General features: G+C 37.6%; 1 protein-coding gene across 2 annotated transcripts in view; it reads left to right on the top strand.

Moving 5' to 3' along the window:
• Positions 1-22,323, top strand: part of LOC102236478 (enhancer of polycomb homolog 1-like) — a 43,762-nt gene extending 21,439 nt beyond the window's left edge. For both annotated transcript variants that reach the window (XM_023335155.1, XM_023335154.1), the window contains 12 exons: positions 4-149; positions 233-439; positions 2,623-2,771; positions 3,816-3,963; positions 4,041-4,205; positions 4,974-5,063; positions 6,329-6,477; positions 7,395-7,804; positions 11,115-11,230; positions 11,311-11,446; positions 18,688-19,039; positions 20,652-22,323. In XM_023335155.1, coding sequence (XP_023190923.1) covers positions 4-149; positions 233-439; positions 2,623-2,771; positions 3,816-3,963; positions 4,041-4,205; positions 4,974-5,063; positions 6,329-6,477; positions 7,395-7,804; positions 11,115-11,230; positions 11,311-11,446; positions 18,688-19,039; positions 20,652-20,724 — 2,141 coding nt within the window. In that variant the 3' untranslated portion in view covers positions 20,725-22,323. The remainder of the gene's footprint in view (positions 1-3; positions 150-232; positions 440-2,622; positions 2,772-3,815; positions 3,964-4,040; positions 4,206-4,973; positions 5,064-6,328; positions 6,478-7,394; positions 7,805-11,114; positions 11,231-11,310; positions 11,447-18,687; positions 19,040-20,651) is intronic.
• Positions 22,324-22,957: the final 634 nt, after the last annotated feature.

Here is a 22,957-nt window from a genome sequence, read left to right as displayed (position 1 = left end):
CAGCTTTCAGCTTGGACACGGAGCAGCCAGACTACGACCTGGACACGGACGACGAGGCCTTCGTCAACAAGCTAAAGAAGAAGATGGAGATCAGCTGCCTTCAGTTTGAAGAAATGATCGACCGGCTGGAGAAAGGCAGCGGACAGCAGGTCAGATTTTACCGCCGCAGCTGGAAGCCGCTAAAGATTCAGCGATCTGAGTCGGGGGTTTTTTGTGTGTTTTCTCCTCCCAGGCGGTGAGTCTCCCCGAAGCCAAGCTGCTGCTGAAGGAAGACGACGAGCTCATCAAGGAGGTGTTCGACTACTGGAGCCGCAAGAGGAAAAACAGCAAGGCCAACTCCCTGATCCCCACCGTCAAGCAGGAGAAGCGGGACGGCTCCAGCACCGGCGACCCGTACGTGGCGTTCCGACGGCGCACCGAGAAGATGCAGACCAGGAAGGTTCGTTTCCCAAAACCCTGCACTCGTTTTCAGCAAGTTTTTCCATCTTTTAGGGGGATTTTTTACTGCATAAGCTGTTGAGTCATGAAGGTGTTTTATTGTGAACAAACAGGCACTTAGTTCCACCTGCTTGGATTTATTTTTTCTTTTCTGTTTCCTCCTCATTCTTTTTGTGAAGCGTGAACAGATTGGGTGGATCCAGGCTGCAGGGACGTAAATGTTCTGCATACTTCAGCTCTGACGTTGGCACAATGAACTCTTACCTTCGTGTGAAAAGCTAAAAATAGACACAGGTGGATTATACTCTGCTGGGAAACTTGCTGTCAGTCATGAAACTTTTGACTAACATGTTTCCTGACGGTTCGAGATTTAGACGGTGTTCAAACCTGTAGCCAAATGTGCCAAATATAACGTATTCGTGAGCCACAGTTTTTATTTTATAATCAAAAATACAAAAATATTTCCCTTTTTAAAAAAAGTTTAATTAACTTTTAGTTGTTCAGTAATAAACGAAAGTATTTTTGACAAAACAACATATTTAGATTTTTGTAGAAAAGAGATCTGTAAACATAAAATTGTCTTTACTAAAAACAAACATAGATTTTCCAAATATGTGTTTTATTTTTTAAGTAAAATATTTTGTCTGTTCTCATCTCTGTAGAATAAATTGGGGAGTCACTTTTTATTTGAAAAAGTTGCCAATCTTAATGAAGAGATTCATTCCATTTTACCTTAGTAAATGTTGCTGCATGTTTGTGATCCAACTTCACATTCCCTTCAAATAAAATCTAAAAAAATTGGGAAAAATGTGTCTGGTAAAAGTCAAAACTTTGTTTTACCTAATGTTTTCTATTTTTAAAATTTCAGTAAAAAACTCCCCTTAAAAATATTCTAAATTGTGTCCTTCTGTATTAAATGAATGAACTGAGAACCAAATTTTCACAGTTTTTGGATTTTAGAATGGGGGGCCATGAATAAGTATTCCAAGGGCTGCAAATGGCCCCTGAACCAGACTTTGGACACTCCTGTTTCAGCGTCTGAAATGCTGGTTAGTGGATCGGACCTGCAGTGACTTTAAATCTAATAGTTTAGGTCACATTAAATTACTGATTAATGTAGACGACCGACTCTGTGGCTCATATTATTGTTTTTTTGAAGCATTTTAATCCAGTTTGAGTTTTTATCACAATAGTTTTCTAATGAACCAATTAGGCTGTTATTCAAAAGCAACATCAGCATCAGAGGTGATTTCCTTTTCTGTCTGATTAGTTGTTTTAATTCAGTTATGAGACATCTGGATGTGATTTAAGTGTTACGGTTTGTTTACGTGAACAAATGAAGCAGACATAAGATGGAAAACCGTACAGCTTTAGTTTTATCCTTAAACATAGAAAATGTGAGATTTAAATGTCAGCTTTTGTTCCCTCTGCGACAGAGAAATCGAGAAATAAATTTCCATTCATGGTTTAAAAAGTTTTCAGTTTTGAACAAGGCTTTGATGAATGAATTTAATTATAAAACGAAATTAAAATTCTGTTTGGTTTGTGGAAAACTGAGACAGATTTTATTAGAAATTAGAAGTTGAATTTAAATGAGACTAAACATGCAGTGAAATACAAATTTCTGTTCAATTAAATTTTTTTTTGATAAAATAGTCATGTTGGGTTTATAATAGAGGCGCTCCAATTCTGGCCGATAACTGGTTTAAAAAAAAACTATTCAATTTGTTTTTTTATCTGAAATGTTGCTAAAATAGTCAGTTATTGAGTTGGTAAAAATTAACTGACAATTGTTTTAAAAGTAACTTTTGGCCAATCAGCTCTAGAAAATATAAAAACTCCTTAAATTACTGGTTGCTCTTTTTTTTTTTTTTTTTAAATATATATTTATGCAAGTATTTTATTGAATTTTTTCTTTATTCTGTAAGTGACTGACATTTGTCCACAAATCCAAGCTGAAATAGTCATTTTGAGTATTTATATACAGAAAGTTAACAGTCTGAGGCCTCAGCTTCCATGTTTTTGTCATCAGACCTTCGTGGTTTTGTTCATTTATTTATCAGAGCCTTAAATCCTAATTGAGGGCCATGAATCAAACGTGAGCTTTTAATCCTTTTCACAAGCGTTCAAACTCCTGACAGCTGGGTCGTTTGTCTAAAGCAGCGTCTCCCTTTCCTCGCTCAGAACCGTAAGAACGACGAGGCGTCGTACGAGAAGATGCTGAAGCTCCGCAGGGACCTGAGCCGGGCCGTCACTATTCTGGAGATGATCAAGAGGAGAGAGAAGAGCAAGAGGGAGCTGCTGCACCTCACGCTGGAGATCGTCGAGAAGCGGTGAGTCCCGCTGCAGACCCAAAGTTCTGCTTCCCAAACAGAACCGAAGCAACAAGCTGAGTTCCTATAAATTCCAGTCAGGTGTTTGGACGGTGCTTGATTTCTGCATAAAGTGCTTGACACTCAAATAATAAAATACAAACCGTTTGTTGAAAACATTATTTACCTTTAAAACCAGATATTTTCATATACCTAATAAAAAGACTGACAATTTTTTGTTTTTTCTTGTTTTAGTTTAGTTAGAATCACTAAAGTTATTTATATTTGTTAAAAGCCAGAAAACTTGGCAAGGACACTTTTAGAGATTTTGTTTGTAACTTTCTTTGTGTATTGTGTAAATTTTTTTGTGTTTTTTTTTTTTTGCTTAATTCATCTTTTGGGAAAAGATGACTTGGGCAATTATTTTAGGAAAGTGACGATATGTTATAATTTAATTTGACAATGAAGGTCAGTTACCGGAATATAGTTTCTTTGAATTGTTTCAGTGCTATGCAAGTTTATTATTCCCATAGCTTTTTATTTAAATGTCATAACAGCTTAGACGGATTTGAATTAATGAGTTACCACAACATTTTGTTTCCCTTTTGGATCAATTAAGTATTTTGAATTTAAACTTGACTTGAATTAAGTTTAAGGTTTTAAGCTGGCATTTTGGAAACTCTTTTGATTACCTAACATTTTAAACATTAAACAACATTTTTGAAATTTTTTTTGTTAAATTAGTGTTTTGTTCTTGGATCAGTCAGGTGTGCAGGGTGAGTGAGAAACACTTCAAAACATAGAATTTTGTTCCTGCTGTCAGATATAAAATAGTAAAACTACAAAAAGAATTTACTGTACTAAATAAAATATATAAAGGTGTATATATATTATAATATATATAAAGGTGTACTGAAACTCTTTTCTTAGTTTTAGTTCATTTGTATTGTTTTTATCTCCAAAGCGTGGTCCTGGAAAAGTTCTTGAATTTTACTGAAAAGTGTTCAAACTCTGAAATATTCCAGAGTGGAAACTCTGTACTGATGCTTTCAATTCCGTCTCCAGAAACTCCATGTCGGACTTTGGTGGAGAAATAATGGCGGAGGTTCTGGCTGAGCGGGCGCTGGTGAGGCCGCAGATCATCCCCCTGGTTCCGCTCACCAATCAGTACCGACACCAGGACCATCTGGACTCCAAGGACTACAAGTCCAAGGTGAAGCTGCTGTCAGGAACGTGGCGTTAGCCTTAGCGGTGCCAGAACGTTGTCGTACTAACGCTTTGCTCTGGCAGCCCGAGAAGGCAGAACCCCAGCGGCCGAAGAGGAGATACGAGAAGAAGCCGAAGATGTTGCCGTTGTCGTCGGGAACGGCCCACCACGCGGGTCCGGTCGTGTTCAACGCCAAGGACCTGAACCAGTACGACTTCCCCAGCTCCGACGACGAGCCCTACTCCCAGGTAAGGTGCTAACGGGTTAGCTCATCGTCAGCGATCAAACGATGGAGTTTGATTTAAGTTTCTCGAGGTCTGCACTGCAAAAACACAAAATCTTACCAAATAATTTTGGTTTAGTTTATACAGCAAATATCTTAGTACATGTGAAATAAGACAAAACTAACTTAAAAGTAACTTTTCAGCAAGTATTGGGAGCATGTTTTAAGTAAAATTTTTAAAAAAAGTAATATTGATAAAAAATTACAAGTGAAATAATCTGCCAATTGAACTAGTACTTTTTCATCAATGTAAAATTTTGTACTTGAAACAAGCTCCCATTACTTGATGAAAAGTTAGTTTTGTCTTATTTCACATGTACTAAGATATTTGCTCTATAAACTAAAGTGTGAGAAAATATCTCCGTTTCCAAATTTGGAAAAAAGAACTGTCAGGATGTTGACACATTCTTAAAAATGCTAAAATTCATTCATCTATGTAGTTTTTTCTCGTAGTTCTTTTGCTGTCAGGCAACATTTAATAAAAATGAGCAGAAGCCCTGAATCTCGCTTTTGATCTTTTTTTATTTTCGTATTAATGAAGGAAAGATGAACCTCCACATTATTGGGTTTAGTTTAAACACAAAAACAAACTGTCAGAAATCATTCCCATCTTCTCTCTGGTGCAGTTTCAGTTTAAATCTCTGCACTTCTGAGAGTGACAACTTCATGGTGAATGCACTTGTTATCCTTGAACTTGACTGGAACCCTGACCTTTGACCTCTTCTGCCCACAGCTCCACTCAGGCTCTTCGGAAGCGGAGGAGGAGAACGACCCTGATGGAGCGTACGCGTTTCGCAGGAGAGCCGGCTGCCAGTACTACGCCGTAAGCCTCAAACTTTTAACTCAAGCTTTGAACAAACCGCGTTTAAAACAGGTGTTGGAAATCCTGGAATTGAATTTCAATGAGGTGCTTTCAAGGTTTGGAAAGTGCTTGATATTCAAACTGCACAGATTGGTAATAAAGTGCAATTGAACTTTTGATTAAAGCACAAAATTTGGAAAATGTTGAGTTGAAACCAGATATTTTTGTAATAAAGGCAGAAACACATTTATTTCTCCTACCTAAAGTTAATTCAGACTAAAATTACTTGTATACTTTAAGTTATTTTTATTTGCAAAACACCAGAAAACAGAGAGAGAACAAATTTTATAGATTCTGTTTTGTGACTTTCTCTGTATAATTCAAGCAGAAAAGTTTATTTGGATTGTTTCAAAGTAATGAGTATTTATTATATCTAATTTCTCAATGACTAATTGATCATCTGTTAAACGTAAAAAAAATTAGTGAAATTTCAGGATTTTATTTTGTTCCTTTTACTAATAAGGTGTATAAGGTGTTAGACTTAGACTGACTTTATTGTCATTTTGCATGCACAGGGTGTATACAGAACGAAGTTTCGTTGCATACGGCTCAGGACAATGTTTGAGGTTCCAATGTTGTGAGGTTACTCCAGAATAAAATAAAATACAGTATAAAATATGAATATAAAATATAAAGTGCAGGACTGACAGTAAAATGGAAGTTATTTAGCTCTGTACATGTGCAAGGTATGAAGTGGAGACCAGATTTTGAGTGCAGTCCAGTTAAGAGTTCAGCAGTCTGATGGCAAGTGGGAAAAAGCTATTTCGGAACATTTCAAAATAAAATTTTGCCGTATATTAAGCTTACCCTGTGCCTCCTGTAGAGTGTAGAATAGCAACACAAAAACTATTAACAGTAATAAATAATATTTCATCATTTTCCTAACATGATGGCTTAAGTCATTTTTTGCCAAGCGATGTTTTAGACAAAAATACATAAAAAAATTGACTTCATATCCTGAAATGACTTTCAGGAATGTGATTGTGAATTTAAATAATCTATTTTTTTTTAGTTCTTTTGTTGTGTTTTCATCTCCAGGGTGAGGTGCTGGAAAAGTCAGAAAACTTACCTTGAAAACTCTTGAAATGTGCTTGAATTTTACTGTGTGAAAAACTGTTAAACGATGCATTATTGGTTGTTAGCCTGCAGTCGAAGTTTTTATCGGCCGCAGACGTGGTTCCCTTCAGGGTCGGGTCAGGCTGACCGCTTCTGTTCTGTGTGTCCAGGCCCGTCCGGACTTGGTGGGCAGCTGGCCGTGGAGCGGCGCGTGGGACGGCGGCTTGGCTGAAGCGCGCTTCCGCTACAGCCTCACTACGCTGACGGTTCCACGCCGCTGCCTGGGCATGGCGCGGCGGCGCGTGGGACGAGGCGGCAGGTCGGTTCTGCTTCACGCCGACATTTTTTCTGAAACACAATCACGTTAGAGTGGAGATACAGAAAAAGAAATGTCATGGAAATCTTATGTAGTTAAACTATAACTTGTATAACTCAATGATTGTTCCATATTTTACATTCTGTGTGGAAGTTTGGGTTAATATCTGTAAAACGTATATAGATTGCATTTTGATTTTTTTTCAGAAGAAAGCCGTTTATTACTGTAAGTGGATACAGAAATGACAAAAACCCAATATTTACACAGTTAAACTTCTTGAAATGTCATGGTTTGATAGAGTTAAACATCTTAAGATTATTAAGACAATTATTTTTACCCATCAGATTTGGAAAAAGAGAAAGCAAATATAACTTACAAAGAACTGAAATTAATAAGAAAACATTGCTTCAGAAAGATGCATTTAAATTAAATGTTTTTCTTTAACAATCTTAATCTTTCTGGATTTAAAATTAACTTGAAAATCATCGTCATAAAGCGATGTGGTGTTGAATTTGTTTATTTTGTTTGAGTATTTGAAATATGTCCAATAGGGAAGCACGTTATATCGGCACTAACATCGGTATCGGTTCGATAAATAAAACTGAGCCGACACGAACAACCGATATTTATTTTTATCTTGTCTTGTTTCTGGAGGTTTTTCTTTTTTCCAAATTTATCAAAGTGAAATATATAAAATGTCAGTTTTCTGCCATAACAGCAACATTGATATTGGTCCAAACTTTCCTACCGGCGCTGGTCTGTAATAGTTTTCTGAGCTGAGAAGCTAATTTTATTTTTATGTGAATAGAGGGCAGACATTATTCTGATTCCTTATTTTATTTTATTTTTTAGTTACATGAACTGTTGACATTGATTTAATTAAAAGAAGTTTTTCCTGACTGGTTCTTGTGGGCCTGCAGGGTGTTGCTGGACCGGGCGCATACGGACCACGACGACTCGTTCCACCAACTGGACCCGGAGACGCCCGACCTGCCGCCGCCCGCCTCTCCGCCTCCCTCTGCGACTTCACGCTCGCCGGCTCCCGACGCGCTCGCCGGTACCTCAGAAACGAATACCTCAGACAGAAGTTCCCCCCCCTCGGCGCCGCCCCCCTCCTCAGACCTCAGCCAGATACTGTCTAATATAAAGTCGTGCCGCTGGAGGCACTTCAGACCTCGGACACTACCACTACACGAGCTGGACAACGCCCAGCCGCTGTTCAGGAGGATCAGTCGAGGCGTGAAGCGCCCGCTCGCCGCCTCAGCTGGCCGACGACCGTTCGGATCGCAGCGCCCGGCCAGGGTGGTCCCTCCTCCCACACCCGTTGCTGGTAAGTAGCCTCAGAGGGTTCTTTAAAGCTGCAGTGTGTAACTTTTATTAAAAAAAAATTTTTAACATATTTGTTGAAACTCTCACCATGTCATGACGGATTATAGAGTTGCACTGATGGCAGTTTTCCAATCTTTAAACTGCCTGCTCTGCCGATTCTGATTTTTGCTAATACCAATTTTGTTTGAAATGTTGCCAAGAAAGTTGCTGAGTTGGTAACAGTGGTGTGATTATTAAGTGCAAACATGACCTGGTGGGTCAGGTCAGGTCTGTCAGACAAAACTCTCACTGCAGAACAGAGGGCAGAAGCTGATTTTTTTTTTTTTTTTTCTTCCATTTTTTTCTCCGAAGAGTTTTTGCGGCGCTAGTGGCTCATATTCTTTCTGACAGTAGACATGAAAGAGGGCAGGGAGAGAGGGAAAAACATGCAGCAAAGGTCGCCGGGACCGGGAGTCGAACCCGCGACGTCCGCGTCGAGGACTAAGGCCTCCAAACGTGGGGCGTGCTAACCCCCTGCACCACCACAGAGGCCCAGAGCTGAGGTAGATGAGATCGGTGGATAAGATCTGCTTGACGTGGAAGTATCAGCCAATGACCAATTTCCCAAAGTTGAGGAAATTGGTGCCGATAAATCAATGCACAGATTATTCACAGACAAATCTGTGAAAAACACCTGAGCTGCTGTTGCTGTCTGAAGAAATGCATCACTCCGACCAAAATCAACCAATCAGAGCCAGGGGAAGCGTCTTAGCGCTATCAATCAACCTCATGTACTCACTGCTAGATTGTAGAGAATCAACTAGCTGTTACAGGAAAACTGTTTATCTGCCATCATCAGTGGCTATGCTAACTAGCATTAGTTAGCTGCAGTGTAGGCAGACCTGTGAAGACACTGTTGCAGTAATAAATGTGACTAAAAATAAACCATGGATGAGTTTCTCTTGTTGGGGCATTAGTCCTTTTATCCTGGAAATGTCTTTCATCTGATAGAAGGCCGACTTTGTAACTGTCTTTGTGCGGCTCTGAAGGTTCACTAGTGGAAGCTAGTGGAAACATGTAGTGGCTCCAGGAATGAACCTTGGGGAACCCCACTTATCCCAAAATAACTTTTTTCTTTTCCTACTTGTCCAAAAAGTGTTACTCACAATTTTTTTCTGGAGATTTTTTCCATGTTATTTTTAAACTTGGAGCAGCTCTTTGGTTTAATCAGCTGTGAAAAGCTGTTGTTGAAGAAGTGTGACTATTTGTGCAAGGACAAATGAGTCGGGTTGTATTGATTTTGTCTCGAGTATCTGAATAATTCATTCTTCCAGTGTCAGTCATATAACAATATCAGTTATTTTAACAATGTTACTGCATCTGCTTTAATTGTACATTTGTTTACAGAACCAAATGGCTTCGACTCCTGCCATTTGCTTTGTGAAGGATTGGTTCTTGTTTTTAAGTTTGAGCTCCCCTCCCAATCCCAGAGGTGTCAATTAAACCTGGATGTGATGAATAAATTCATGACGCACTCTGGATCTGTTGCTGTGTTGACTCACAGACTAAACGCTGCACTCTGAAGACATTCAGGTGCAGCTGGTCTGATGGTGGTGCAAACATTGTTTTTACATGCTTTTAGTTATTGATTATGTTTGTGAAGCTGCACAAACACAGCTTCACAAACTGTGTGAAGCTGTAATGCCTGGGTAATGAAAATGCCCAGGCATGAGTCAAATTAACAGATTTCTTCTGCTGAAGGCTGCGCTACAGCGGTGCAGAGTTAACTGGAGAAACTTTAGATTGGAGGAATTTGATATGCTGGAGATGTCATCAGATGTTTGGCTAGGAGAATAGAGGGACTAGTAGTCTCAGATGCTGTGGAATAGAAAACTTATGGGTCAGCAGGGGACAGAGGAAATCAATATTTCAGAGAAGCATGAAGCCGCTTTATTCCATAACATGAGAAACAAGACTTTGAAATCAATAAAAAGTGAAAAAACAAAAGACTCGAGGCAAAAACCAAGAGTCAGGCGGAAAATGCTGATGTTTTACTAGCAGCAGGATTTTAATGTTTTTTTTCCTGACTTGGATGTGATTGAATTCCTGCTTCTGAAGATTAGCTTTACACCAGATGTGCTGTTACATCTGAACAGGTTCTGGTTTCACCCGCAAGTCGACTCTGGTTCTGTTTGCTCACACTGGGAAATCCAACTGATTGCTTAGAAACGCTAAGAGATAAATGAAATGATGCAGATTTGATCCAAACACATTAAAGTTCTCACCTGATGTTTAGCTGGTTGTTTTGAGAACCAGTTTGGTTTCACAGCTTTTCATTCCCAAACAATGAAAAGTGTGTATGTACATATTAAATACATACATATATATATATATACATACATACATATGTAAATGTGTATGTAATAATACATACACGTATGTATGTACGTATTGCATACATGCGTATGTATGTAATATCACTAAGACATGTTTGGTGTTTGACCTGTAAAAATAGGCAGTTACAGATGTTTTTAAAGGGACTAAAACTGGGATCCACTGCAAATATTTGACACATTTCCCAAGTTAAATGAAAAGGTTGGACGGTTGTTTTCCCACCGTATTACCAGAGGATAGATCTTTCTTTTTCATTTTCTGTCTGTTGGAAAGTATTAAAATCAGACTGAAGCAAAAAGTTTTGAGATGATTAATGTTTCAAAATCTAAACTAACCAATGGCAAATCCAGTTCACAATCTACTTGTTTCTTCCTTTTGTGATTTCTGCAATGTTTTTACACTGAGGCGTTTGCCGAGTTGCTGTTAGTTTGTTTTTCTCCAAACTGACTGTGGATAAAAGTCAAGTTTAAATGTATATTTTTTGTTGCAGTTTTGGCTTAATTTCTGTTTTTTCAGCAAATCGTCTTTTTCTGAGTCTGTAAACTCCATTAATGATTAGTCAATTATTTTTGTTGCAGATTAATTCAACAGTTGATAAATCATGATTAATCGTTTTAGTTTTAAACGAGTATAAAAAAAAGTTGAGTCTCTTTTTACTCTTATTTCTAGCAGTTGTACCTTCAGCTGCTGAATTAATAACTAACACAAGTAATCCGATTAATCATTTCATGTCAAATATCTAAATGAAGTTGTGAACATGTTAATCCTCCTATTCATCTTTGATTTTTTACTTTCGTACAACCAGAATCAGCAGTCGATGTTTCATGAAGCTTTTTTTTTCTCAAAGTAACCCGGATTGGTGTACAGCAGTATTTTATCTCAGTGTGGTATAAAGACGTGTGTTTTTCCCAGATGGCTAACTTTCTCCTCTGTCTCAGCGTTCACAGCAGAACAGTACCAGCAGCATCAGGAGCAGCTGTCTCTGATGCACAAGCAGCAGCTGGAGCAGATCCAGCAGCAGCACCAAGCCAACAGCACTGCCAACAGCACACAGGTCGGTAGGCCACCGCCATGCGGCCGCCATGCGCTCAGTCGCTGGGTTTCTCCTAAACTCTCCTTCTCTTCCTCACACAGAGTCTGGCGAACACGCTGGACGAGGTCAGCGCTCACTTCGCCGCCTCGGCCCTCGTCTCCGCCGAACAACTGCTGGCTCTGAAAACCAAGGACGAGCTGGTCCTGGGAGGCGGAGTCAATGGCGTCCTCTCCTCAGGTACAGCCGACGACACAAACGCTCCACCCTAGAGTGTCGCTGGATGAAACGCCTAAAATTTCCCCAAAGATCAAATAAAAGCAGAAAACTAAAATTTATGAAACCCCAAGCCTTCCTTTATTTGGGATTCTGATGAGAAGCAAGAAGCAACCTTTATTGCTTGCTTAAATCTGGGCTTTAACTACAAAAAAATATTTTATAGATGGTGACATAAGTAAGTTTTCTCTTTTAAAATCCTCACCACGCTTAACAAATCAGTGATTTTCTGGGTTTTCTAGTCAACTGCTCAAATGACAAATTTCAGTTTTTATTTTTGTGAGCAGACAGTAAAAACGTCTCATTCTGCTCATTTTTAGCAAACATATTGTAATAACTTATTTAATTTAGTAAAGTTTAGTAAAGTTTCATAACTACTTGTATTGTAATGATTATTTTAGTTATTGATTAATCTGCACATTTTTTATTTAAGCCTTTTTCAAACTATATTAGAAATGCATTAAAAGATGCAAATAAATAATAAATTCTTTTTAAAATAAGAATCAATGTTTTACTAACTAATTTAGCACTCCTTCAGTGAAGTACTGATGATCTATTGTAAAGTTTTAAAAAGCTCAGTCCTATCTGCTTAACTGAACGTCACTACAGTTTAGTTCTGATCTGTTGATTACTTGATTAATAATTGGTTTGCAGAATGTGCTTAATAAGAGATTTTCTTGACAGAAATTGAATTAAGTGAAGCTAAAACTTCCACTTGAGGAGTTCTGGGTTGAACAAACGTGCAGACAAATAAAAAAAAATTGCAACATGTATTCTTGTACAATTTGGCGTAAATACTGCTCCGACTGGTGGTCTTTCAACTGGCAGTTACTACAGTTAACGATTAATTGATTACTAAGTTAGTTGGCTATTATTTCAATTATTGATTAATCATCTCAGCCCCCCCGCCCCCCCTTTTTTTTTTTTTTTTTTTTAAGCAAAACCAGTCTCTTGTAAATGAGATCGCATGTATAAAGTTCAAATAAAAATGAACATGCAGGGACTTCCGGGTCAACGCTGCAACAAGATGGCCGCATAAAAACAGGCTCCTCCGTGACGGTAATTAAACTTTTCCCCCTCGCTTAATTCAGATAATTATCAAAACGACAGGCTAAATCACTTAAAGGGGGAAAATGCCGAAAACTAACAAGACCGAAAAGAAAACGACTAAAACACAAGAAAATGACGAACAGTCGGGAGATGCTAGTGGAGATGAAGCTAATGCTACCACGAGGAAGGCTAGCCTTGACTCACAGCAATACGCGTTGCTGGAGGGTATCAAGACGCTTTCAAAAGAACTAAAAGAGTTTAAAAACGAAATGAAGCACGACATAGAAAAACTCAAAGAAGATGTAAAAGCCACAATGAAGGAAGATCTCAGCAGATTCAGGGAGGAAATGATGTGCGAGCTGCAGAACCAGAAGGGCAGTATCACCGAGATACAGACCCGAGTGGCTGACCTGGAAGCTGCGTGCTTCGAAATGAAAAATGAGCTGCTTGAGACATTAGAAAGGAACAAAGCTATGAACGACAAACTTGTGGATCTGGAGAGTCGAAGCCGGAGAAATAATCTTCGTATCTATGGAGTTCCGGAAGGCAAAGAAGGTAGATCGGTCTCAGAGTTTGTCACCGATTTGCTAAATAAACAGCTGAAGTTACCAGATGGAAGTGAACTCCAGATACAGCGGGCACACCGAGCTTTGGTACCCAGACCGCCTCCTAACAAAGCCCCGAGATCTATAATTGTGAATTTCTTGCAATTCAATACTAAAGAAATTATTCTAAAGAAAGCGTGGGAGCAGAAAATGGAGATGGAAGGCAAACGTCTTTATTTTGATAACGATTATGCTTCGGATGTCATAGAAAGACGCAAAGCGTACGGCCCATTAAAGGCAGCTTTGAAACAGAAAGGTATCAGATTCCAGACGCCGTACACAAAGATGAGAATCTTCTGGGACTCTGGAGTGCGGACCTATGAGAACGCGGACGAAACGGCATCGGATATGATCAAGAGAGGCTTCGGCTTGACCTGGGTTCCAAAAGAAAACAAGATAAGATTGGCCAAGGAGAGGCTCGACTCACTGTTGCCATGGAAACGGATTATCAACACCGATGCAGGTCAACGCGCGAGGGAGAAGCTTACCGAGTTCAGACGTGAAGACCAGTGACTGAACATTGAACCATAGGTTCGCATTATTATAAGAGCTTCTGTTACCAAAGTTATCTGTTATAGGTCTTTGTTAGATATTTAACCAAATACCGAATGGAGTAAATGTTGCAGAGTTTACCAAATGTTGGACTTATCTAGTATAAGTAGACCTCAGGCTACTACTAGAGAGGGCCCCCACCTTAGGGTGGTGTTTTGCCTTCCTCCCACCAGCAGGGACCTGGAGGGATGTCCTTACACATCTCTACCTTTGGAAGTTTCTGTTCTATTTGTTCATCTATGTTTTAATAGCTCGTTTAGTTATTTGTTGGGGGTTCTTTTTCTGATATCAAAGGGTGACCTTTCTAAACTAAATAATGGTTGATAGTATCAAGATTGTTTCGTTGAATGTGAACGGTATGAACAATCCTATAAAACGCAAAAAAATTTTAACTAAAATGCGAAAAGAGAATGCGCAGGTAATTTATTTACAGGAAACACACCTGTCTAAATCAGAACATGAAAAACTGAGGGGCTTTGGCTACTCAAATACATTTTATAGCTCATTCAGACTTGGAAACAAAAGAGGAGTTTCAATTTTAATTCATGACTCAGTAAAATTTGACTGCAGCCATGATCTATCAGATAAAGAAGGGAGATATGTGATAGTGAAGGGGACTCTTGAAAACGTAAAGGTAACACTGGTCAATGTCTACAACCCCCCAAACACCAATATTCAATTTCTTAATAATCTCCTCAATAAAATAATTATGGAAACAGAGGGAATGCTGATCTTGGGAGGAGATTTCAATATGATATTGAACACGAAGCTTGATACAACAAATGATAAAAAACAACAAAATTTAACTACAAAAAAATTTAAACTGGCACTTGAAGAATTTGGGTTTGTTGATGTCTGGAGGGAATTAAACCCTAAAACAAAGGATTATACCCACTATTCTGCGCCCAATAAAAGTTATTCCAGAATTGACTACCTTTTCATGAATAAATCTGACATATATAAAGTAAAGGAATGTAAAATAGAAGAAACAAGTATATCTGATCATTCTTCCCTAACATTAAAACTTAACTTACTTTCCAGTAAACGCAAAACAACTTGGCGATTAAATGTAGGCTTGCTGAACCACAAAACATTCAAAACTGAAATTTCTAATGATATCAAAACCTACATAGAGGAGAATGACGATGGTCAGGTTAACCCGGTAATACTGTGGGACGCACTTAAGGCAGTATTAAGAGGAAAACTGATTTCAAAAACTGTGGCTCTTAAAAAATCCAGAATGGAAGCCTATGAAAAAGAAAGAGTTAAATTAATAGATCTAGAAAAACAACATAAATCAACCCAAAATCCCAATCTGCTTATTAAAATAAAAGATGTAAGAAACAACATTGATAAAATGCTTACATATGAAATTGAAAAGAAATCAAAATTTATTAGACAATCATACCATGAAGTCGGGCCTAAAGGAAAAAAACTGCTGGCAAAGAAACTGAAAAAGCAGCAGTCGGATAGGAATATCTATAAATTAAAAGATGGTGAAACAAATCAAATGACACACGACCCTGTAATTATTGAGGACATGTTTAGGACGTACTATCAAAGATTATACAGTCAACCTCTGTCCGCTGACGATGGACAGATAGAAACCTTCCTGGATTTACTGGACTTGCCCTCAATTGGAGAAACCCAGAATAAACTTCTCACTTCTCCCATAACAAGAATAGAAATACAAAAAGCAATTAATAGGTTAAAAAACGGTAAAACACCAGGTAGTGATGGATTGCCATCCGAGTGGTACAAATCCTTTAGTGAAGATCTCCTACCATTACTAGAAAAATCATTTAACTATACTCTGGAACATGCAGTGCTTCCTCCATCTTGGAGAGAAGCAATTATAACAGTTATTCCAAAAAAAAAGGTGAGTGAGACATGCTCTGATTATAGACCAATATCTATTCTAAACATGGATTATAAAATTTATACCTCAATATTAGCAAAACGATTTGAACAATTCATTGGAGATATCATTGATGAGGACCAAACAGGATTCATTAAAGGTCGCCAAACACGGGATAATATCAGGAGGGCACTTCACATTATAGACCATATTCAAAGTAAAAAAATAAGAGCTATTTTAATCAGTCTCGATGCAGAGAAAGCTTTCGACAGCGTAAGCTGGAACTTCTTATATAAAGCACTTGGAAAATTTGGTTTTAATGAAAAGGCCGTACAGTGTGTGAGGACCTTATATAAATCACCAGTGGCCAGAATCAAGATTAACGGAAACCTAACTGATAATATAAAACTGGAACGTTCTACACGTCAGGGGTGCTGTTTATCACCAACACTGTTTGCAATTTATATTGAACCACTGGCACAACACCTAAGACAACATAATGATCTCAAAGGCATTGATATACATAATGAATTTCACACAATAGGTTTGTTCGCGGATGACGTAATTTGTTATCTATCAAACCCTGAAAATTCCCTGCCCTGTCTAATCAAACAGTTGGAGATATTTGGCTTCTACTCAGGATATAAATTAAATTTGAAAAAGACACAGGTTTTAACATTCGGCTACACACCATCAGAAACGATTCGTAGACAATATAAATTAAATTGGAATGCTACTATAATGACATATCTAGGAATACAGCTAACAAAAAATATGGATGACCTATATAAAGCAAATTTTATTAAAGTGGACCAAGAAATTAAGAGGGACATCAGAAGGTGGGACGTCTTAACACTAGATTTCAGCTCTAGAATTGAAACCATAAAAACGAACGTATTACCAAGGTTGCTATATCTTTTCCTGGCACTACCTATAGAAATCCCAGACAGACAGTTTAAAACATGGAACCGGATTATATCTGGATTCATATGGAACGCCAAAAAACCCAGAATAAGATTTGAAACTTTACAATTACCAAAAGAGAAGGGAGGTATGGCATTACCAGACTTTAGAGAATATTACCATGCTGCTCAAATAACTCCCATAATAAATATAAGTGACATAAATTATGAAGCGAAATGGAAAAATATTGAACAAAAAGTCCATGGAAGAGAATTGCGGAGTATCATTGGAGATATAGAGACCACCAAGAATACACTTGAGAAAGTTAATGCTATTACTAGTTTCTCACTGGGTAAATGGTTATATATAATTCGAAAATACAAACTAGAGGAACAATTATGTTTGATCCAATGGCCAGCCTATAATAAATATTTTACTCAAGACCTAAGATTTAAACAATGGCTAGAAAGAGGTTTAACAGCTCTATGTGTAGTCCTTAAAGATGGGCATTTCAAAAGTTTCCAGGAACTACAACAAGAATTTGCTCTGAGTACTCAAGATCATTTTAGATATTTACAATTAAGGGATTTTTATAACAAAGAGATAAAACACAGAGTAGACCAAAATGAAAATGGGATTGTCAAAATGCTGGTCGAGACCTATAAGGGTAAAAAACTCAGAACTGTGTCTTTAATTTATAAACATCTATTGGAAAATAGAGGCACAAATACTCTGGATATTAAAACAAAATGGGAAAGGGAATTAGATATCCTGCTAACGGAAAACGACTGGCTTAGTATCTGGAAGACCCAAACTACGACATCCTCTTCCAGAATTTGGAGAGAACATTGTTGGAAGAATATAATCAGATTTTTTATAACACCCAAAATTACCAGCAAATTCAAATCTATTGTCCAACCGTGTTGGAGAAATTGTGGAGAATTTGATGTTAACCATGCGCATGTTTTTTGGCTTTGTCCTAGAATTACACAGTTCTGGAACGAAATACACAAAGAGATTGTAAAAATATTAGGCTACACAATACCTAAGACTGGGCTGGTTTTATATCTTGGCCTTTTGGAGAATGTTGTTCTTAATAATGACTGTTACTTATTTAAAATTCTGTTGGTGGCTGCCAAAAAGGTAATAACTAGGAAGTGGTGCCAATCTGACCCTCCCACCAGAAAGGAATGGATACAGACTGTGAACTCATTATATGAGATGGAGATTCTAACACATAGACTGAGGACACAAGAAGAGCAATGCCAGGACAAATGGGAAAAATGGATAAACATCACATCAACGTTACAGGACTAATTTTGGATACGAACGGTACCCTTGAATCTTGTGATACTGTAATAAGAGTCTCCCCCCCACTATGTTATATTTGTTTTGTTTGTTCTGCTTTATTTTTGTTTGTCTTTTTGTAGTGTTTGATTTTTTTATTTTTTTTGAAAATATTCTAAAAATTCCAATAAAAATAAAGTTAAAAAAAAAAAAAAAAAAAAAAAAAAAAAAAAATGAACATGCAGGTTGGTAGATTATCAGAACAGAAAAAAAGTATTTTGACTTTTTGGAAAACAATAACACTGCAAAAACACAACATTTTTTGGTCTAGTTTCTACTTCACATATCTTAATACACTTGAAATAAGATCAAACTAATTTACTGGTAACTTTTCAGCAAGATAGAAGAGCTTATTTACAGTCAATAATGCATTAATATTGATTAAAAAAGGACTTATTTCATTGGCAGATTATTTCACTTATAACTAGACATTTTGCCCATGAATACTAAGGATTTATTGATGTAAAATAAGTTCATATTTCTTGCTGAAAAGTTACTTGTAAGTCAGTTTTTCTTATTTGAGGTGTACTGAGATATTTGCACTGGAAATTAGACAAAATACTTGGTAAGATTTTGTATTTTTGATGTGAAAACATGAACTTGAGAGATTTCAACAGCCAGAAAATCTTGTGCATGAACATTAAAATGACAGAGACCCAGATTGGTCCCTTTTTAAATACGCAAACACAGTAAAGTGTTCCTAAAGTAATTTTTTACATTTGTATTTTGCAGTTTTCTGGCCCCTTTGAAAACATTTTAAAAAGTAGAATTTATTTCATTTTCCCCTAAAAGACGGTCGATAATTTCAACTTCCATCTCCAAACCCTTCCTCCCTCACCTTGTTGCCTTCCTGCCCCTCCCACCACCACCCGTTTTTACCCCAACCTCAGGTGTCTACAAGGGCTTGTCGCTCTCGAGCACAGCGTCCCCGTCCCCCGCCGCCCCGGCTCCTCCCAGCGCCACCCCGACGTCCGCCTTGCTCCACCCCTGCTCCACCGCCCTCGGCTCCGCCACCAGTAACAACAACGGCACAGCCCACCCCCCCGCCAACGCCACTCAGATCCTGCTGGGAAACAACAGCCTCCGTTTGGCGATCCCCACCAGCAAGCGCATCCACGCGCCGCGGACGCTGAGCACCACCATGTCGACATCCGCCTTAAAGCTCGCACACGCGGCAACCGCCAACTGTCAGAAACCCAAGGTGGCCGCCTCCTCCACCTCCCCGCTGGACAAGGTGCCCAGGTGAGGAAAACACCTTTTGTTCTTTAAATTATTTTACAATCTGCAAACTTGAGATGCACTGATTATTATTTTTTTTTTTTCTTTTCACATTTTTGTAATTTTCTTTTCTTTATTTCAGATTTGGTCAATTTTAGCTGAAGGCTGAATTTAAATGTTTTTAAATTTCTAGAAGTAGAGCAGATTTGTCACAATAAATTTTACTGGACGATAAATTATTACAGTAGACAGCAATGTTGTTTTTGAGGCCATTTTAAAGTAATATATTGGTAATAATAATGCAAGAGCACATTCTCAAAGATAAATAAGCTTAACATTGTAACAAATTTTACATATCCAAAATACACTGAACAACAGAAGCAACAAATAAGATGAATTATGAAGTCTCTGTAAACAAAATTGTTCTTCCAAAAATGGTTAGTTGAGGCTAAAGCACCAAACCAGAAGATTTTTATCGTCCAGCTTTAGGTAGAAAGAAGGAAAATAAAACCAGTAAATCATGCAAATGGAAATTATTGAATTTGTTTTAATTCATTATGCAATTCATTTATTGCTTATTGCAACAGGTCTAAATCAAACAGCAAAATGTCAATCAAGAACCAAAAAAGACAGAATGTTGTTACTAATTAAAGGCAACTTTTAATTAGATTTTAGCTTTGATTAGAGGAGCTCAGTGTTTCTGCAGTTTTGCAGTTTTCTGGATATTTGTTTCAGATTAGAGGAGCATAAAAACAGACTGTTTTTTCTCCATGTTTAGCTCTGGGAATAGAACAGATTAGTTCTTTATTAATCCCACAGTGGATTTACTCGTTACTGCAGCATAACAAAATATACCCAATTTTATATATATATATATAAAAACAATATAAACCGTATACTAATAAAATACCTAAGATCTTGGGTTTATAAATAACTTAAGTCGCATGACAATAAAGTTGAAATAATGGGAGGATAAAGAGTTATTACCAGAATAAATTTGTTACATTAAAAGATTTTGTAGCCTGGTCTAAATACTGTCATACAATTCACAGAAGGGATGATTAAAGCTGTTTTCTGTAAATATATTCTCCCATTTGTATTTTTTGTTTTAAAAAGCAACTAATCCAATTTAAAAAATCAAAACATTTTTAAATTGAATCTGGTGTTAAAAAAATAATTGTATTTTTAAGCCATGTTCACCAGCTGAAGTAGAAATGCATTTGGACAGATTTATACTTTTTTTTGCTAATTGAAACTGCAAAAATCAGTCAAGTGGTTCAACTTGTAGTTTGACCCAAAACGAGTCATTTTGTCTTGTTTTAAGCAATGAGCCGGTTTCTGTTGTGCATCTCTACTGCGACAAGCAACTTCCCAAAGACGGTTTAGATCAGTTCAAATCAAAGTAAAAACAAAAATAATTGTTGAAGCCTGTATTTCTACCATAAACATTAATCATTAATGCTGTTTGTTGAACTAAATATTGAGATGAAACTTTTATATATTCTGCATGAGAAGCTGAGAAAGTTCATTCTGGAATTAACTGAAACTTTTCCTGATGTTTGTGTCACTTTAACAAATGAACCTTAAAACCCTGAAAGCTAACGGTGCTCCTCTGCCTTCCTTTGTCCCGTTTCAGGGAGAATCTGGAGCAAGACAAGCCAGCGCTGAACAGTCTGTCAGAGAACACAGTGGCCATGGAAGTCACGTAGCCTCCGCCGCCGGCTGCGAGGGGAACGTCACCTGGCGGCGCCGCCGCCGTTTTCTTCCCTCAGCTTTTTATTTCCTCTTTGTTTTTTTTTTGTTTTTTTTTTAAGGTGCTATGCATCATTTTGTTTAGTCGTGAATGCAAGTGGTGGCTGAATGAGCACGGCAAGGTTGGGTTTCCACGGCAACCGTTTTGGGACTTAATTGCATTGCTCGTCTCGTACAAATTTCTTTTTCTTCTCCCCTCAGATAATTCCCCCCGTTTGTTAATAAGAGATCGTCTGTAAATTCTTAATATGGCAATTATATGTACAGTACAGCATATTTGTAATAAATACCCCCGCCCCACCTTTAAATGCCCCAAAATACCCCCCACCACCGCCCCTCGTTCTTGTATATAACATTACTTGAATACAGAATTCTTCATTTGTGATGTTTTGCACTCGATACAAAGTTAAAAAGAAAAAAAAGATTAAAAGAGAAAACGACAAACTGCAACTGGTGCAAAAATAACGAGTGAAAGTTGTACTACAGAAAAATGTGTCATCACATGCATGGTGCAGAACCTGCTGTTGGATCTATTTATTGTGCCGTGTTTACAAAAAGTTATTTCTCCCCACCTTCCCTCTCCCTGCCATTCATGTCATTTTTTTCTTTTTTTTTCTGCTAAATTTTAAATACACTGTACCTCTCACCGGTGCCCCCAAGCTGTAGTCGGTGTTTTGCTACATTTAGCTACATCTACATTTTTTTTTTTTAAATATTGAACCAGTTTCTTTTGTTCCACCACATTTGTCGTGTTGAGTCCGTGGCGTCGCAGGCCGGTAGGCGAGGTCTTTGTTTGGCATCAGCTCCTCCATAAAGTTCTTCCATACATTTTTTTATTCCTGAGACAAGTAACAAAACAATTGGGATGAAGACTTTCCCAGAAGTCTTTGCTGCTTCTGAAGTATCTAAGCACTATATGATTTGTTTTTTTTAATTGACTGATGCTGCTTTTGTATAATTTTACCATTTGGTTTTCACTAAACAGCCTCATTTTTCATTGTTTTTCCTCCATCTCATTGTGTTTTTTAAATAAATATTTTTGTATCACCCCCCCTTTTTTATTTTAAATTTGCTCATGGAAAAACTTCATTCTTTTGTTACTTGTTGCTCTAAACAAAATATATATATATCTATATATAAGGGAGTAAAAAAATGCAGTAACTGACATTTATCATTCCAGCCTCTATGTAATAACAAACATGTATGAATTGAAAAAAATAGACGTTTTCTCTACTTTAAAAAAGAAAAAAGCTATCCTGAAGGCTGAAAGGCCATGAACCACATGTTATCGGGTGCCTTCATTTGGGAAAAAATAAAAACCTAAAAAAAAAAGTGCTCTCTTCTGTGAAGAGTTTGGTACTGAACAAGGCTACTTGTAGTTTTTCTTTGTCTGTACCACTATCCCAATGACCATTCCAGTTTCCCAGTTTGATTCATGACTCTTTGTTTTCCGTTTGTTGTTTTGTAGACTCAACCACCACACACACGAACAAAAGAAATCCTTTTGAAATGTCACAAAATGAAATAAAAATCCAGGGCATTATGTGTTTCGACCAGCATGTGTCGTTTGTTTTTTGTCGTCTACAGTTCGTCTCTAAATGTTGCTGTAAATTACCTCCAAGTTTGGGAAGCTTGTTGAATTTGGAAAAGTAAATACACCCCTGCTGCTTCCATTGGATTTCATAAGGAAAGTAGCAACTAGCTAAAATTATTCAATGCTAATTGAATAATTTTCAATGTGACTGCAGAGTTTTCATGGTGGAATCTACTATTCCTCCTCAATTAAGTAAAAGACAAAAAAAACAGCTTTATCCCAAAGTGTAATTAAATTATTTATCTTAAGAGTCCTTGTAGATGACAGCAGCATTTCCGGTTATTCCCATTGAATGTGTAACTGCGCAATTTGATATTTTGAATATTAATTAGCTTAATGCAAACTTGGATTAATAAAAATCAAAGTTTTGGGGCTAGGATGACTTTTTTTTTCTTCGTAAAACTGCAGTAGACTTTTTACCCCCAACCAGTCACGTCAACTGGCGGATGTTGCCGCCGGCGGAAACCACGAAGAAAGCGACCGGAAGTAGCTGGAGGATCATGGCGGTTATGTTGACTTCTTACTAAATAAATTTATTCACGTGTAATTTTAATTGGGGTTTGTTTTTTATAAAGGAAACCCTGTAATTACGAAAC

Source organism: Xiphophorus maculatus, chromosome 6 (genome assembly GCF_002775205.1).
Source record: "Xiphophorus maculatus strain JP 163 A chromosome 6, X_maculatus-5.0-male, whole genome shotgun sequence".
In the NCBI taxonomy this organism is placed as follows: Eukaryota; Metazoa; Chordata; class Actinopteri; order Cyprinodontiformes; family Poeciliidae; genus Xiphophorus; species Xiphophorus maculatus.
The sequence above is the reverse complement of the archived record's forward strand: the minus strand, read 5'-3'. Positions and strand labels throughout refer to the sequence as shown.